The 18,520-nt window shown below is 52.0% G+C and overlaps 1 protein-coding gene across 2 annotated transcripts; it reads left to right on the top strand.

Moving 5' to 3' along the window:
* Positions 1 to 959: 959 nt before the first annotated feature.
* On the top strand, positions 960 to 17,821 carry Fads3 (fatty acid desaturase 3). Of its 2 annotated transcripts, XM_041661346.1 has the most exons (12): positions 967 to 1,389; positions 11,357 to 11,467; positions 11,995 to 12,192; positions 13,408 to 13,509; positions 13,633 to 13,755; positions 14,009 to 14,069; positions 14,475 to 14,551; positions 15,016 to 15,113; positions 15,508 to 15,604; positions 15,748 to 15,827; positions 15,986 to 16,111; positions 17,489 to 17,821. In XM_041661346.1, the coding sequence occupies exons 1-12, from the start codon at positions 1,165 to 1,167 to the stop codon at positions 17,538 to 17,540; spliced, it is 1,350 nt and encodes a 449-aa protein (XP_041517280.1). In that variant the 5' UTR covers positions 967 to 1,164; the 3' UTR covers positions 17,541 to 17,821. The 2 variants fall into 2 exon arrangements, with proteins under 2 accessions (XP_041517281.1, XP_041517280.1); XM_041661347.1 differs by lacking the exon at positions 15,986 to 16,111 and having other exon boundaries at positions 960 to 1,389.
* Positions 17,822 to 18,520: the final 699 nt, after the last annotated feature.

Genomic DNA, 18,520 nt, shown 5'->3' with positions numbered 1-18,520 from the left:
CCAAGTCTACAAACTCTTAAGCAGGCCAAGAGGAAATGTTAGCATACTGGAGAAATACACTTTAAGGTTTGCAAAAGATTTTCTCCAACCAGCAGGTCTGCCTCACCTTTCTGTCCTGAGTCACGCTAGGGTGGAGTGAGGGAGTCTGTTTTAACTAGCCCTCCGGGAAGTTCTGATAGAACTTCAAGTTTGCCAGTTGTGGCTCCTGTTGGCCTGAATGCTTAAGTTTTAGGGACTTGGTGTAGACCTCAAAGTAATTGTACATTTGGGAATGTAACTACACTCTCAAGAGGATTTCAGTAAGTCAAAAATGCTACTGAAGTGGGGACGGGGAAGCGAGAGGTAGTAACAAGCAAGCCACCCATTGCAGACTGGTCCATTCTAGCGCTGCAGGCACCAGTGCTGCCTGCCCCCTCCTCAGTGACTATCCTGGGCATCCCAACCCTGTATGCAGCCAAATGGGAGAAGAGGTTATCCGCCCCTGCAGAAGGCTGTAGAAGGCCTCCTTGTTTGGATGTTGAGGGTTCGTAGCGGGGCGAGGTTCGTTGTTTGAAGGGTGTTGACAGTCACCTGTGGTAGTGTCCTCACCTCTAGCCACCGGGATGCGTGGCTAAAGCCACGTGACGTACCTAACCGCACTTCCCAGCCTCTTGGGGCTCAGACCTGGGTTCCTCTTGGGCCCCTGAGGGTGCGCCCGGGAGCAGCGGCCTGCAGGACTCTCGTGCGTACCAGGTCCCCAGTCCCCTCACCCCGCTTCGGCGAGTCCGAGGAACTGGGGGCGGGACACTGTCCCGAGGGCTGGGCCGGGCGTGGTGGCCCCCGAGGCCCTCGCGGGTGGGGCGAGCCCCTTCGCGACACCGCCCTCCCCGGATAGCCAATGGAGGTGGAGGTGCCGCGCCAGGATTGGAGCGGGCGCGGGACTGGCCAGCGCGGGGGCCGGGACGAGGGGCGGGCGAGGCGAGCGCTGTCAGCGCGGATGTAAGGGAGGGAAAAGTTCCCTGCGTGGAGAGCCGGGCAGGCGCACGCTCGTACGGCGGCCGCAGCGGCAGGGCGGGGCCGGCAAGGCGGGCTGCAGAGGAAGACCCTCGATCGCGACCTCGCCTTCCTCGGTGTCTCTAGACCTCGGCAACGTTCCCGAGTCCGGAGGACTTGTGCACAGTGGCCATGGGTGGCGTCGGAAAGCTCGGCGGGAGACCGGAGCCGCGGGAGGGGCCCACACCGCTGGGGGCGCCCCTGCCCATCTTCCGCTGGGAACAGATCCGCCAGCACGACCTACCAGACGACAAGTGGCTGGTCATCGAGCGCCGTGTCTACGACGTCAGCCGCTGGGCACAGCGGCACCCAGGGGGCAGCCGCCTCATCAGCCACCACGGCGCGGAGGACGCCACGGTAAGCTAGCCCACAGCCAGCGGGGTGGAGCCTGGCGCTAATGATGGGGTGAGAGACGTGGGTCATAGGTTCCTAGTCTCATTCCACCTGCGGACCTTAGCATCCTTTCTGCTCTTTCTGACCTTTGACTCCCACAGCCTGGCTCCAGAGTTGAGATGGAACCAGGGCTAAGGAGGTCCCTTTCTTGCATGGAGGACCCGCGGTTGGGTCAGTCTGTGCAATAGGTCTCTCGGGGAGGAATGAGCCCATTGAGGTGGGTGTGCCGTGAGAGGTAGAGCCCACCCTAGGTAAGGACCCTCACTTTCGTACTGAGGGTCTCATTTCTGCTGTGAGTCTCTCAGACTAGTACCTGGTGCTTCCAAGTGAGAGGGGCAGGGCTGGGTCCCTACCGACAGGAATATGCCATCAGAGGCTGGGGGCTGGGCAGCAGAGCTTGGGCAGGGACTGGAGGTCTGTGGCTTATCCAACACTTGTGTAGACTGTTCTGAGGGCCAGTGACTCACCTCTGCTGGGCTGGCAGCTGCACGTGGGAAGATTTTGCCAGGCTGGGTGGGCCTCCACGGGAAGCACAGTCACCCCAGGCACGAACTGGCCCCTGGGGACGCTGGCTTCCCATTCTCAGTCCATGGCTAGACAAGGAGAGATGTGGCTAGCCAGAAGGACTATCTGGCTGGAGCCCAACGGTGAAGCAATTTCCCAGACCCTTCCTCCCTCAGTCACCCTATGTGGATTATTCACAATGGGTACCAGGAAGATCTTCAAAACAGGAGAGAATGAATTCCTAATGGAAGAACTTGGTGGCAGCAGAGGAGATTCTGCCCTGTCCCAGGACTGTCACTGTCCCTCTCCACCCCCATTCATTCCAAGCAACTGAGAGGCATAGGAGTGAGAAGGTTCTTGAAAATCATCGATCTTGGACCATAGCATGTATGTGCATGCATGTGTCTGTGTGTGCATGTGTGTGTATGTGTGTGCCTATGCGCGTGTGCACATATGTGTGTTCCTGCCTTTCTACCAGGGCATGGTGGGCATGAGGTGCCACAGCCCCTCCCACAGAGCCTAGGCAACCCTGTGAGGACCGTGTTATAGCATCGGATAGGATGCTGGGTAAGAGAGAAGAAGGACAGTAGGGAGCACAGACATAGGTTTTTCCTGCTCAGGGCCAGGCCTGGACAGAAGACCCTCCTACATGGGATTCCGAACTTTATATTTAGCTCAGTGCCCTGAGACCTCCATCTAATGGTTTTGCAATAGCCACCATTTTGATTCATAGCCAGAAAGATCTGTTAGGAAAACATCTCTCTGCTTCTTGTAGCAGGGTTCTGGCTTTGCCACTGAAGGCTATGAGAGGTAATTCCTCTGAACCTCAGTTTCCTTATTGATCCAATAGGGAGAGCTGAACCATATGGCAAGCCAGTTAAGGGCAAGACCATACCTTCTCAACTGTGCTGCTAGGTCGCGGCTGTATGTTCGGTAACTGCCCTTTAGTGTATGTATGCAAGCTGGAGAGTGAAGTGGAACCATCCCAGCATCCCCAAGCCTCTGCTAGGGAACCTTGCCTGTCTCTGGCCCTGTCTGTAGTAAGAAGAGATTGCTATAGGTCCCAGACGTTGGGGTGGAGTTGCTGAAACGTCCTGGTATGCTTAAATCAAAGGGTTGGGAGGAACCTGGGTTCAGCGGACCCCAGTCTTTGTGATGGACCCACAGGGCAAACCATGGATTGGACTGGTCCAGTGCTCTGTGCGATCAAGTCTAGATGTCAGTTGTCCCATCCCAGACCCTGCAGCTCAGCTTGGAGGTGGGAGGCCGCTGTCCACTTACATCAGCCCAGCCGCCCATCAGCTGTTCTCATGTTCAGGCAGCAGAAGCCTTCCTGCCAGGAAATTCCCAGAGTTCTTATGCCATGAAGTCAGCTTGGGACCATCCTGGGATACAGAGTCTGGTGCCCTGGGGAGAGCACTCTGGGCCCTGGGCCAGGTTTGCCAAGGAGTCATAGTCACCCTGAGACGAGAAGAGCCAGTCAGAGAGTACAGCCCCTGCTGTTCATAAATATGTGAGGATCACACGCCAAGCACCTACTATGTTCTAGACTCTAAATTCAATGTTTGTTATTGGTACTATTTCTTAATCCTAAGGCAAGTATTGCTGCCGTTATCCCACTTTGCAGATGAGAACACAGATGCAGAGAAACAACGTGACTTGAAACAGTGGCAGGTGTGGGATTTGAATGCACAGCCATGCGCTTCCTCATCTTGGTTTCTCCATGATGGGGTCCCCTAACTCTGTTCTTGAGTATCTCCTATGCACCCCCATCTCTGCAGCTGCATCTGTGAACAAGACATTTGCAGGGACGGAGTGTCCAGCAGATGGATCAGCTAAAGCAAAGACTCAGACCACATCATCTATACCCGAGGAATGTAGCATGGCTTCAATAGAGACGGGGAGGGGGAGTCAAAAGGTAGACGTGCCAGACTCACTGAATGCTTTTGTCCTTAGAAGGACTTTGGTTTATTCTAAAGCCCTCTTTAGAAGATACAGGGAGGGCAGAGAATGGAAACCCAAGGGGTCTGCTGTATATTTAAAGGATCCTGAAAGGTTGGGACGAAGCTTAGTTGGCAGACTACTTGCCTAGTATTTGGGATGCCTTAGGTTCCATCCTTAGCGCCACATAAACTTGGTTGTGGTGGCATCCACCTGTAACCCCATCACGAGGCAGAGACAGAAGACTTGGAGTTCAAGGTCACTCTCAGGTATGAGGCAAGTTTGAGCCTAATCTCGGATTCATGAGACCTTATCTCCAAGCGAAAGGACCTTTGGGGTTAGAGAGATGCCAAGTGGTGAACAGTGCATGCCATTCTCTCAGAGGACCTGCGATCCATTCCCAGCACCCACAATGGGTGACTCACAACCCCTGATAACTCCAGCTGCAGGAGAGCCAACATCTCTGGCCTTTGTGTGCACTGTCACTCATGTTTACATGTTATCCCACGAACACACACACATGCACATAATTAACAATAAAACTAAATAGAATCATCTTCTAGAAAGGCAAAGGCTTTAAGATATCAAGGTAAACAAGATGGGGATCTGCCCTCTCTTTGGGGAGGGAATTCAGAACAAGTGACCGTGTAATTGGGCTCCAAAGTGTGACTGTGAATACTAGTAGGGACTGTTAGAATTAGCTCTGTAGGATGAGAATATGGCTCAGTGGTAGAGTGCCAGCTGAGCATGCTCAAGGACATGGGTTCAATCCCCAGCAGTGAAAGTTTTTTTTTTTAAATGAGGCAAAACAGAGTCCAGCATTGTGGTGCAGGCATTTAATCCCAGCACTTGGGAGGTGGAGATGAGACCATGAGGGGTTGAGTATCCTTCTCAGTTACACATTGAGTTTGAAGCCATCCTGGACTACATTGGATCTGATATCAAAACAGAACCAAAAAAGAAATATGCTCGAGTTATCTCTGTGTTATCTTTAGAGAAGGAGCTGACCTGTCCGCACACTGTGACTCTCTTTCCCATTCAATGTGGCAGGGATAAGATGGCTTTCGTTTTGGATTGACTGTGGGGATGGTGCTGGGCACCTGGGTGACTGGTTAGCATGGGAAGTGGAACCCTGAACTCAGCTGGTGTAGTTATGGGAAAGGTGAGAGTTTCCCATCAGTCCCTGGTGCCCATTAAGCTGAAGCACTGTCAGCCTGAGAAGACTTCAAAGTCCAGCAGACCTGGCATCCATCTCCTTGTGGCCCCTTGGGAACGATGAGCTAAAAGTAGGGCTGGCTGATGCCACTGTCAGAGGCTATGTCATAGAACTTTCCGCCAACAGTTATTGACTAGGCTCAGTTCTGAGAACTTTAGATGTGATCATTGACTTACTTCTAACAGCCTACTGAGGTTGGGTCCTATCTGTTGTGTAGATAAAGAGACTGGAGCAGAAGATGAGGAATGTCATGGTACCCTAAAATGACACAACCAGCATCCCTGGATTTGGGAGGGAGGGTCCGTGTCTGAATGGGAGCTGAGAGGGACCAGGATGATGACCAGAAAGCTCTGAGGTCTAGAGAGGGCAGGATGGCCTCAACCACCCAGAACCAATGCCCACACCCTGTTCCCACCAACCACACTGGCTGCTTGAAAGTCCTACTTCAGCAAGTCGTCATTCTGTGGGGCTGAGTGGGTACTGGTTTGTTTTGTTTGAGACAGGCTTTCATTATGCATTCCTGGCTGGCCTAGAACTCACGAAGCTGGCCTCAAGCCAACAGAGATCAATCACCATTTCCCTCCCGAGTACTGAGATTATAGGTACAAGCTACCATACCTGACTCTGGGGGGCTTGACAGGTGTCTTCTCCTGCGGGCTGAAGTGCCCACCCTTCTCTGTGGGGAGACTGACAGGAATGCAGTGTGCAGAGGTGGGAATAATGGTGCCCTCAGAGTGTCAGGCAGCCTTCTCCCTTTCTTCCTGAGAGGGAAGGCTTCCCTTGGCTGTCTTGGAGTTTCTGATAAAAGAGTCAGGCTTGCAGGGTGGTGGTGGCAGAGGCAGGTTTGAGGCCAGCCTAGTCTACAGAACGAGTTCCAGGATAGGCTCCAAAGCTACACAGGGAAACCCTGTCAAAAAAAAAAAAAAAAAAAGTCAAGCTCCAGTGGTAAATCCAGAGTTCATTCGTAAAGAGGATCACGTGCCAGAAGGCTGGGTCATTTTCAGGTATTTGCTGAGAAAGCAACATCTCTGAGGCCAAGGGTCCTGGCTAGCCGAGAATCAAACGTGTGTTCCCACCCTTCACCAGGACCCCAGGGATGCTGAGGGGCCTTCCCTTGAGCTGGGCTTTGCTTCACAGGCTAGAGCGGCACACACGTGCTGATTGCGGAGCTCTGTGTTTTTGCTTCCTTGTCCTTGCCTCAGTTTCTCCATCTGTTGGGGAGGGTTACTGATAATGTTTTCTCACGCGCCGGGGAGAGGGTGACAGGAACAGTTAAGTGCAGAACCTTAGTCCCTCTGGTCTGTTCTCCATTTGGAGGGCAAGAGTGGTGGGGTGTCCGTGGAGACCCCAGGCCCCCCTCTAGCAAAGGTGGAAATAGGCAGCAAGTGCGGACCCAGATCACCAGAGCTGCAGCAGCTCTCCCTGCTTCCCCACCTCCGCGGCTTCTGTGGAACATTCTCCATTCTTTGGCCAGAGACCAGAACTTCTTCCCTCCCTTTCATGCCCAGGGGTAGAAGGAGGTTGTCTCCCCCATCCCCCAGCCTTCCTGTCCCTTAGGCGGAGACTCAACTTGGTCTTGACCCGACACAGCACATTTTCACTCCTCTGCTCAAACGTGCAGCCGTGGCTGTCAGCAGCAGGTGCGCAGCAGGGCCCTGGGGGGCAGCAGAAAGCTGGATAAGGGGGCTCCTGTTATCCCCAAGGCCTCTTCTAAGTGCCTGTGAGGTGTGTGTTAGTGTTTCCCATCTTTCTGAGAAGGACATGCAGAGGGAAGAGGGGGCAAGCCTGTCTGGGGCTCCTACATGGAATCACAGGTTCCATCTGCAGGTCACCTGGCTCCAAACTGTACCCCAGCCCCCCAACCCCCAGTCAGCTGCTGTGCAGAGCTCATAGTGAGCTGGGGTCAGAGCAGGAGCTCTGCTTGTCTGGACTCTGAGGTTTACGCATTCTGAGGTTGTGTGGACACTATAGAGAACAGACTCAAGTTCAAATCCCAACTCTGCCACTCCAAATTCTTATACTGGGACAGGTGTCTCGAGGGGGAAAAAGTTCACAACCCTACCCTGGGAGGTGAGGAAGGCTGACTCTCGTCTAGTTATCATCTGCACTTGAAAACTTGCCCTAAACCAGGTCTGTCTGTAAACAGAGCCTACAGGGCTTACAGGGAACTTAAGTTTGCTATGCTCTTTTATTTTATTTTCAGATTAAAAAAAAAGTTATGTGGGGCTGGAGAGATGGCTCAGCGGTTAAGAGCACTGGCTGCTCTTCCAGAGGTCCTGAGTTCAATTCCCAGCAACCACATGGTGGTTCATAACCATCTGTAATGAGATCTGGTAGCCTCTTCTGGCCTGCAGGCACAACACGTGGAAGACATGTTGTATACATAATAAATAAATAAATCTTAAAAAAAAGTTATGTGCATGAGTGTTTTGCCTGCATGTACATATGTGCATCACATGGGTACCCAGTGCTCACAGGGGTCAGAAGGTGTCAAATTCCCTGGAACTGGGATTTCTGATGCTTGTGACCACCATGTAGGTGCTGGAAACTGAACCTGGATCCTCTGCAAAACCAGCCAGTGTTCCTAACCACTGAGCCATCTCTCTGGTCCCCCGTGGTGTGCCTTTTGATTCTGGCAGTTTCTACAGATTCAATGAAAGATTTCCAATTTCATTCACTTTTGACTCTTTTAGTGTGTGTGTGTGTGTGTGTGTGTGTGTGTGTGTGTGTGGTGTGAAATCATAAGGTTTGATACATATATCCCTTATCCTTTAACCTTTCTGAGTCTTCCTTTCTCCCTGGCCCTTGGTCCTTGATCCCACAAAGGACTACTCCAAATGACCCAAGCTAGAGTCCTGGGAAGTTCCTTGCTGGTTTCAGAGTCCAGGGACCCACCCTGTGAGTGTTCTCCTTGGTGCTCACTCACTCCCAAGGCCCCAGCCTTCGGTCCAAGGGCCTAGGGCAACTTGCCTGTCCCCTTCCCACCAGCTGGAGCCTTGACCTACCCACCATAGAAATTTCTGACCTGGCCCCAAGGGGGCTTGCACCTTCTCTATCACTTGTGGACTGAGCTGACTGCAAGACCCTTGAGTGAACCTGGTTCTGCTCACCTCCCTACAGTACACACCTGTCTGGTGTTCATGTCGGCTGTGACTCTAGGCACATTCCTAAGAGTTTGAATCTCACTTGTTGCGGTAGTGGGTAGCTGCGTGTGTGAGAGAGGGGGCGGCAGAGAGAGGAGAGAGAGAGAGAGAGAGAGAGAGAGAGAGAGTGTGTGTGTGTGTGTGTCTGTCTGTCTGTCTGTCTGTCTGTCTTTCCATGCCCCCGGCTCTGTGCTCAGGTAGAGAGGTTTCAAATCACCATCAGCTTTAGGGAACTCTAGCACTCGATACAGCATGGATGAACCTTGAGGGTATTAAGCTATGTGGAATAGGCTAATCACAGAGGGACACATGCTATCCGACTCCATTAAAGTGAGCTTCCTGGAATAAGGCTAGAGCCGTAGGAACCAATGGTGGGGTTGGGACTGTGGAAGGAGAATAAGGAGTTGAGTGGGTATAGCCTTTCATGTGGGGAAGAGGGGATAGTCTAGAGATGGGTGGTCACACATCAGCACAAAGGCCCTCAATACCAATGGACATTACACCTAAGAATGATGAACTTAGATGTATTTTGTAGATATTAATAATAATAAATATAACAATAGAAGGCTGGGAATGTAGCTCAGTTGGTAGCACATTGCCTAGCACCCATAGAATCCTTGGGTTCAATCCTTGGGAGTGCACAAACTGGAAGTGGTGGCGTGCACCTGTAATCCCATCACTCAAAGGTGGAGTCAGAAGAATCAGAAGCTTAAGGTCATCCTCAGCTAAAAACAGAGTTCAGGGCCATCCTGGACTATGTATGATGACACTGTCTTAGAAACAAAGATGACAATAAAGTTTATGTAGCACAGTCCAATATCAGAAGGGTCCTGAAGGTAGGAAGTAGAGGCCTTTGCCTGAGAATGTACAGGCTCAAAGTCACATGGAAGTGGGGCCAAAAGAACCCCAGTGAGCCTGGGTCCAGGCAGCTTCCTATAGAACCCCATTCTCCTGTGTCCTTGCCCCTCCTTCATCTCCAGAGGAAGTGAGAGCTATGCTTTTATAACCTCTGCTGCTGGGTGGGGCCCAGGGACCCATCCAGCCTGGGTTATTTCAGAAACCACACCTTCCTAGCTCCCCGTTTTCTAGCTGTCTTGGGTCAGTGACCCCCTAGATATGATCTCTAAGTAAAGTCTCCTTCCTCCAAGGACTCTTCAGAAATGTCCTGCCAGTAAGTGTAAGGACTATGGTCATTTTAAGCTTCATTTTATTTTAAAATTATTTTATTACTTATTTTCTCTGCATGTGCATGCCTGCTGTACACATGTGTGTAGGAGTGCCCACATGCATGTGGAGGCCAGAGGAAGACCTTGGGTGCCCTGCACCATCACTCTCTACTCCATTCCTCTAGACAGACTCACTGAATGGAGATACACTGGCAGCCTGCAGGCTCCTCCGTCTCTGCCCTCCCCCACTTCCCACCCAGTGCTGGGGTTACAGACTCACATAGCTATGCCCAGATGATTTCTATGTGGGCACTAGGGATTTGAACTCAGGTCATCATGCTTTTACAGCAAGTGCTCTTCCCACTGAGCCAACTTCCCAGCCTTTTATTTTGATAGACACTTAATAAGGCTCCTGTTCCTGTGACCAGTGGGCTATTTCAACACCTGTATACAATGTATAATGATCAGGGTAGTTAGCTTGGTGGTACAGCGGGGTGACTGTAGTTAACAACGTCATTTCTCTTTCAACCTACACAAGCTGGTAGACTCTTGGACAACAGGAGGCCCCTGTTCTTTGTCAGACTTCTGCAAAGGTGTCTCTTTTCATCATCTTGGAAGGGCCCTTAGTCCCATTTCCCAGGGCCGTGGGGACAATGGCATCCAGTCATCCTCTCTGCTTTTGAAATTGCAACTGTAAAAGTCAGTTGGCTGCCTGTGGCTAATAAATGGGTGCGATGTGATATCATAGGCAAACAATGAATGGTCTAAGCAAACAACAAGAGCAAGGTTGAGGAGGAAGGATGAGGGAGCCCAGTCACCTTTGTCCTTATCTGTCTTATCTCTCCCTTTTTTTTTTCCTGTACAGCGGCTCCGCACCCCTACCTCAGTTATATTAAAGAAAGACACGGGAGTGCCAGGCTTTTCTGTTCTTAACATTATACTACCTACTGAGAATGCAGCTCAGTTGGTAGAGCGCTTGCCTATCGTGCATGCAGACTCTGAGTTCAGTTCTCGGCACTCGCGTGAACTGGGTAGGCATGATGGTGCATGCCTGTGTTTCCAGCACTAGCGAGGTTGAGGCAAGAGTATCATGAGGTCATTCTCTCTTGGGCTCTTTAGCAACTCTTTAGCTAGGGCTACATGAAACTATGTCTCCAAAAAGAAGAGAATAACCAAATAAGTTTAACTGTTCAATATCTTCTTCGCATGAACCCAAGAGCTCAGTGTGTATGGCCTACCACTGACTCGTCTCAAGTGACCCAGGGGTCTGCAATGATAAGTCTCCCCACACACATTTTACCCACTGTTGTGTTGATAAGACTTGGATAAATTTAACATCTGTGATCCAGATCTTATACTCTGTAGAAAATACTGTGGCATACGGAAAGCTTTTTGGAAGGGCTAAACCTTTTCCTGGATGGACTCGGTCTTTCTGCGGTTCTTTCAGGCATATTGAGAGGAGAGAACCCTGTACTGGATGAAGCAGATGGGGCATGGCAAGTGAGGGTGTTGAACAGGGTACCTGTTCTGGGGCAGAATAGGGAGGGCTGATAGGTAAGGCTGATCCTCCTGGGTTTTTTTCTGACTGCCCAACATCTAGCTGACTTTCTATCTGGCTGGCTGTCCATCAACAGTTTCTTTCTGTTAGTTTTAAGAATTAGGTTTATTCAATTTTTGTATGTGTGAGTGTTTACCCTGCATGTATTTACATGTAACACATGCATGCTTGGCGTCATGGAGGTAAGAAGAAGACATTGGATGCTCTGAAACTGGAGTTACAGATGTCGGCCGGCACAGAGATGCTGGGAATCTAACCTGGGTCTTCTGCAGAGCAACAAGTGCCCTTAACCACCATGCCATCTCCCCAGCAGTGCAACCGCCTTTCCACCCTGTTTCTGTGGTTCTTTCTGGGTGTTATATGAGTTGTGCATCTATTCACTTGACTGTCTGTTCTCCTTCAGGATGCCTTCCACGCCTTCCACCAGGATCTCCGTTATGTGCGCAAGTTCCTGAAGCCCTTGCTGATTGGAGAGCTAGCCCCAGAGGAGCCCAGCCAGGATGGAGCTCAGAATGTGAGGGAACAGCTGGAGGCTTGGGGCCATTGCCTGTTGCCTGTAGTAGCAGCTTGTTCTATATTACTTCTGGGGTACTCAGAATGGGGGCTGGGTCAGCAGTCCCTTTGGGGCCACAGTCAAAGGTGAAAGTCATAGTGATGTCCTGTAGAAGTAAGGATTCCAGATCTGACTTAGCTAAGTACTTGCTGTGGGTCTCCAGGTGAGGCCTCTTTCTGCCCCAAACCCAGTGCTCCCCTGCCTGAAGTTCTACAGTGAGGATGTTTTGAGTCCCAAAGGATTCCTCTATTGGCTATGGCTTTCTCTGCTTCTCACCCACCCCACACCTTTGGGGTCAGGGAGAGACTTAGCTGCTAGCTAGTTCCCCAGCTTACATCCTGGCTGGCATTTTTGTTCCTCTATCCATCACCTTTGCTGACACCTGGGCCCAGCAATGGGCAATGGGATGGCTTAAGAAGCAATGAGAAGTTTCTCTGGACTCTGGTGGTCCATGCTTCCTCATCTTCTGGACCACTCTTCTGCCACAGGCCCAGATGATCGAGGACTTCCGAGCCTTGCGCCAGGCAGCTGAGGACATGAAGCTGTTTGAAGTTGACCACACTTTCTTTGCATTCCTGCTGGGCCACATCCTGGTTATGGAGTTGCTGGCCTGGCTTATCATCTACCTCTCGGGCCCCGGCTGGGTGTCCAGCATCCTTGCTGCCCTCATCCTGGCCTTATCTCAGGTAATTCCAAGACTATGCAGCAGATAAGGGGTCCAGCACATGTGGAAAACTCAGGACAGTTTTTTTTAATGAATGAAAGAAAGGATGTATGTATGGATGGATGGATGGATGATGATGGATGGATGGGTGGGTGATGGATGGGTGGATGATGGATGGATGGTTGTATGGGTGGATGATGGGTGGGTGGGTGGATGATGGTTGGATGGGTGGATGATGGGTGGGTGGCTGGGTGGATGAAGGGTAGGTGGGTGGGTGATGGATGGATGGATGATGGATGGATGATGGGTGGGTGGGTGGATGAAGGGTAGGTGGGTGGGTGGGTGGATGGATGGGTGGGTGGGTGGGTGGGTACATGGATGAGTAAGTGAAATGTTAGAGGCCTTTAAGATGTACCAGGTCCAGAATGTCACAGCCCTGTGTGTGATAGGACTTGCATAGGTGAAAAAAAGGTCTCACATGAAGGTCATGGCTTAAACTCCAGCAACAAAAGACAGATTAGCAAGAGAAAAACCTAGAAAATTTATCTGATCATAGTCTTATGTGACCAAGGAACCTTCAGATTAAAGAGCAAAAGACCAGGGTGAGCTGATGTAAGAAGCAGGAATAGCCTGTAGGAATGGGCTCAGACATGAAAAGTCTGTGTGATGGAAAGAGAATGAGAGGGCCTGAGCCGGTGGAAACAGACTGGCTGAGAAACCTGGCAAGGCCTGGCTGCTCAGACTTTTCTTGGCCTCTTTCTGAGGCATTCTTCCCTCCCAGGTATGGGATGGAATGCTTTTCGAAACAGAGGGCTTATGCACTCATCTCAGATGAGGTGGCCCTCTGTAGGGTCAGGACCAAGGCAAAAGGGAAGTTAAGAGTAATGATTTCAGGCTTCGGGGGAAGAGTAGCCCTGTGACTATGGCCTGTCTCGGGTAGAGGAGAGAATTCTAGGTTCTGTTATTTGCCTTGGGGGATGCAGGGAAGCAGGAGACAGGAATCTATGAGAAGAGCAGAAAGTTGGCTTCTGCAGCTTGTATTCAGAGGAATGGTTTTTCTGAATCTTGACCTTTGCATACACGCATACCATTAAACTCAGGTGCACTGGTCCAGCAAAAGAGGCAGCTGGTTTCAGTGGAACATCAGTAGTAGGTGAAACATAAGCAGTGGGTAGACCCTTAGCAGCAGAAGGGGCCTAGGTAGCCTCCTCCACCCTTGACCTCCTCCTCCCCCCAGGCCCAGTGCTGGTGTCTGCAACATGATATAGGCCATACCTCCATCTTCACCAAGTCCAGGTGGAACTATGTGGCCCAGCAGTTCGTGATGGGGCAGTTGAAAGTGAGTGTGAATCTGGGTGAGCGTCCAGGCATGGAATTGGGGCTCTGCTGGGTCTGCTCAAATGTGTGGGTACCAAGTAGGGGCACAGCCCGACTCCACCCCTGAGATCCCTTCTCTGCACAGGGCTTCTCTGCCCATTGGTGGAATTTCCGCCACTTCCAGCACCATGCCAAGCCCAACATCTTCCACAAGGATCCAGATGTGGGTGTGGCACCTGTCTTCCTCCTGGGAGAGTCAAGTGTGGAGGTAGGTGGCAGGGATCATGGACACTCAGGACAGGCCTGCAGCTAAGGGGCCTTAGCAGGGAAGGAAACCCCATGCTTGCCCCCTAGCTTAGCCTTATTCCAGCTCTAGGTTCGGTCCTTCTCCCATCTCCTAGCCACCTGGGAATGAGTGGCCCAGTGGCTAGACTCTAGAGTTGCCTTTGACCTTGGCCTCAGCCAGCCCCCTGACCTTGGCCTGGAGAGGTGCTCTCCCCAACTGACACCTGTCTCCACAGTACGGCAAGAAGAAAATCAGATACCTGCCTTACAACTGTCAGCATCTGTACTTCTTCCTGAGTGAGTACCTGCTGGCCCTCTGGGGTAGGGCAGGCCCTCGGCCTATGCTACCCACCTGACGGCTCTAGGCCTTCTGCTCTGGCTGTCCTCACTCTTTCCCGCCCTCCCCAAAGTCTCTCTAGCATTAAGTCAGGGTGTCTGGAGTCCTAGAGTGTTCTGTAACTGCTTCTGCAAACAGACTCAAGGACAGAAATCTGTAAGGCTGGCTCCTGACCTATACAAGGGACAAGGGAGGTGGGAGACAGGGACAAGAGCCAGACACCAAGAGACCGAGTATGAGTCAGGCCCTGTGGGAACTGTGAGGTCATCTCAGTGGATAGGTCCACATTTATATTCTCTCCTCCACCCACCTCATCCGGGTACCCCATCCCTGTTACTGCATGCCCCTACGCTCCCTTCTTGCAGTTGGCCCACCGCTGCTCACCTTGGTGAACTTTGAACTTGAAAACCTGGCACACATGCTGTTGCGCATGCAGTGGATGGTGAGTGGTACTTCTCGGGACCACAAGTATCCAACTTTCTGGGAAAGGGCTTCAGGGGACAGTCCTATCCATCCCTGAGTGTGAATGGGTGTATGTGTGTGGTGTGTGTGTGTGTGTGCAAGGAGAGAGTATGCACTTTGGGGTACGCGGTGGACCTCTTCTGTGAAGGAGTTTCCCTTGTGGGGAGAGTCACTGGACTGACTGTCAGGCACCTGTGTCCCAGGCATGGGCTGCCCTACTGCACCCTCAAAGTCACTACCATGGTCAGCTCTAACTGGTGACATGGCAGGGACCCCATTCTTGTACTTAGTCATGGAAGCAGAAGCCTGAAGAGGGGCAGTGGCCTATCTGGAACCCTGAACCAAATGCAAAAGAGAATTGAATGACCCCAGCCCTTCCTCCTGTCTCCCCGTTCCCCCCCAATCCGTGGAAGCTACTCAGCACTGCCTCTGTCTTCCTTGTAGGACTTGCTGTGGGCTGCTAGTTTCTACTCCCGCTTCTTCTTGTCCTATGCTCCCTTCTATGGTGCAACTGGGACACTATTTTTCTTTGTTGCCGTCAGGTATGGGCAGGTTCAGGGTGGCAGGGTGTGGGGAGGTTTCACACAGGTGGCAGGGGACCCTGACCTCAGCCCTCCCTGCTTAGCCTGTTGTCCCAATGTAGGATGGGTGCCAGTACCACCTCTTCAGGTGGCTGTTATGATAATCAAATTTTAGCAGGGTGGCCAGACCCTAGGGCTTGAGGAAAGCAGCTTGACTTGGTCCTGGGCCTGTGGGTGGCCCTCAGCCTCACTAGGGACACTGCTCTATGAAGTTTCTTTAAATGTCAATGCAGAAGCAACTAGATAACCCCATTGTACAGAAAGAGAAGTTGGGGCCCAGGTCTGGGTTCAGCTGTATGTATGCCAGCCTCCACTCTGAGCTGGATTTAGGGCAGTACCAAAGCCTCCCTCACAGGGTCCTGGAGAGCCACTGGTTTGTGTGGATCACGCAGATGAACCACATCCCTAAGGAGATTGGTTACGAAAAGCACCGGGACTGGGCCAGCTCTCAGGTAGGCCCTGGGGAGCCTAGTTGGAGGACATGCCAGCTGGGGAGTCATGCTCTGGGAGGGATCAGGCCCTGCTGAGGCTGCCAGATGGTGGGGTCAAGGTTCTGAGCCAGCTTCCCTCACTTGTACCTCTCCTGCCCCGGCAGCTGATAACCACCTGCAATGTGAAGCATTCGCCCTTGGTTGACTGGTTCAGTGGGCACCTCAGTTACCAGATTGAGCACCAGTAAGTGTGGCCTGTAGGGCTTTCTGGGTACAGGGTGAGGCCAAAACCAGGGCCTAGGGCTCACTTCTCTGTGATCCCTGGACGATGTGACCTAGAGGGTGAGGAGTAGGTGAGCTGCCTCTGGCAGCTTCCCACTCAGATCTGGCCTGCCCTCCCAGCCTCTTTCCCACGATGCCAAGGCACAGTTACCACAGGGTGGCCCCCCTGGTCAAGGCGTTCTGCACCAAGCATGGCCTGCAGTATGAGGTGAAACCCTTCTTCACTGCCCTGGCGGACATCATCAGGTAAGGCTGCACTGGGCTCCTCAGGTCGCATAGACTAGTCTCTTCCAAGTCCATGCTCACTCTTGACCCAGTCAGCACCTTCCAAGCTCCTGGCCCTCAGAGAGGGGCCCTCCCTCAGTACTGGCTTTCTAGACCTTTTCTGATCAGCCAGTGCTCAACTTGTTCCCCAGCGTAGAGATCTCATGGAGCCCTAGAAATATGGCAGTGAGTCAGACAGGCTTAGAGGTTTCTGCCTCCTGGGAACTGAAACCAGTGTTCTAGCTGGGGAAACAAAGCAAGCATTTGTAGGGCTGGGGAGTTGGCTCTGAAGGTAAAGTGCTTTCTGTGTAAGGATGAAGACTGGAGGTCAGATCCCTGGCACCCATGTAAAAAACCAGGAATGATGGCATGTGCCCGTCATCCCAGCACTGGGGAGGCAGAAGCAGGGGATCCCTCTAGGGTTTATTGACCAGTGAGCTCCAGGTTCAGTGAGAGACCTTGTCTCAGAAAATAAGATAGAAAAGCAATAAGAAGATGCTGGACATCAGCCTCACATGTAACATGCATTCACACCACAAACGCACGTGTGTGGTCAAACAATGAGTGCATGATAAAATTTGAGAACCATTTTAAATAACATATAACGAGAATGAAACCTAGGGTGGAGGCAGGAGAGGGAATGTGGAGGGTCAGGCGGAGGGTGTGATATTGTTTATGGCATAGCAGGTGCAGAGTGTGGAGAATCTGCCATGTGAGCAGAGGCAAGAAGCTGGGAGACAGCTGGTCACTGGGGAAAGGGCACCTGGCTGAAGACAGAGGCCCTGCAGAGGTCCTCAGGCAGGAATGTGCTGATTTGTGGGAGGAGAGGAGAGAGACCACCTGACTTTTAAATTTTACAAAGATGCTCTAAAGTGCGCGTGCACTCTGAGCAAGAATAGAAGCAGAGAGGGGAAGGCCACGAGGCAGGGCTGTCAGGGAAGGACTCAGCCTCCAGGAACAGTCTTGGAGGTGGGAAAACCAGAGGTTGGATTCTGTGACATCTGTACATTGTTCTTTTCCTGTTCTTGTCTTTGAGATTATGATTATGATGGGGGCAGGTTCTGTGCCCCATGTCTTGGGTTGCAGAGCCCAAAAGGGAGAGGCAGCAGGGAGAAGCAGATGAATGATGGCCAGGCCCACTGAGGCTCACAACTGGACTTGGCCGCCTGCCACTCACCTCCCTGCTGCAGTCCAGATTCCACTCTGGTTAATAAGTACCTGGCCCCACACAGCTGCCTGTCTCAGGGAGGGCGGGGGATGGGAACCCACAGAGATGTCTTTACTCAACATTCCTTATGGGACACAGGGGGATGCTAATACCTTCCAGTCGAGTCCCTGACTCCCATCCCCAACTCTCAGATCCTTGAAGAAGTCTGGCGACATCTGGCTGGATGCATATCTCCATCAATGAAGACAGCGCCCTCCTGGGTGGCGAAGAGGGAAAGGATACAGACTCCAGCAATCACCGAGTCACTGGGCAAGATGGACAGCCCTCTTCACCCCCTGCTGGGGCAGCCTGCCTACCTGCCTGGTCCTGCTGCTTTCCTCAGTCCTCAACATTTTCTGTTCAAGAGCCCTGTGGCCATGGCACTTGTTCAACAGGACCAGGGGTGGAGCATAGCATGTTTTCCTAGAGCAAGAATTGGAGGAAAACTTGTTATTTTTATATAAAAAGCAACTCAGACACATGGAGCCAAGTGTTGAATTTTCATGGATTTTCTGCTTCAGACTTCCTGGAGGGGGCATCAGAGTGTCTAGATGGGACGGGATGTAAGGAGTTCCCTTCCACGCTGGGTACTCTGGGTCATGGCGGCAATCCAGCTCAGCTCCACCTCAGGGCTTGGCCCCTTCCTGTTCCTACACTCAGCAGCACCCTGGGATGAGTTATATCTCAAGGACCTGGGGTTGAGGGTCACATCTGCAAGAGCCTCTGAGTTGTAGGATGGAAAGCCCATGTATTGGTACTGGCCTCCTACAGTACTCCACACAGGAGGGTCCAGTAGTGGGGAGCTCTGCCAGACTTGGCATGGCACAACAGTTACAGTGCTGAATGGGCAGGGACTCGGGTGGCCATTCCATCCCTAAGTTCTTGGAATATGAGGACTGTTTCTTGAACAGGGGCTAGCCTAGAAATCATCACTGAGCCTGCAGCACCACCCAGGGGTATCCACACAACAGCAGTGTGGACCGTGTTTCATGCTGCCCCTAGTGGTGGCTCGGGAGTGCGCTCTCCCTCCAAATCCAGAGTTATCTAATACCTCGTGGAGACGCCTGCTTTAGGTGTCTTCCTGGAGCCGATTACTGTCCCTTCTTCCTCTCTGTCATCTATGTTAGCTCTTGGCAGTGGGTCACCTCCACTCACCTGAGTCCCACTTCCCTGCCTGTATGCTT

Source organism: Microtus oregoni, unplaced genomic scaffold (genome assembly GCF_018167655.1).
Source record: "Microtus oregoni isolate MIOR12 unplaced genomic scaffold, Mior012 000012F_ref0000307, whole genome shotgun sequence".
In the NCBI taxonomy this organism is placed as follows: domain Eukaryota; kingdom Metazoa; phylum Chordata; class Mammalia; order Rodentia; family Cricetidae; genus Microtus; species Microtus oregoni.
The sequence above is the reverse complement of the archived record's forward strand: the minus strand, read 5'-3'. Positions and strand labels throughout refer to the sequence as shown.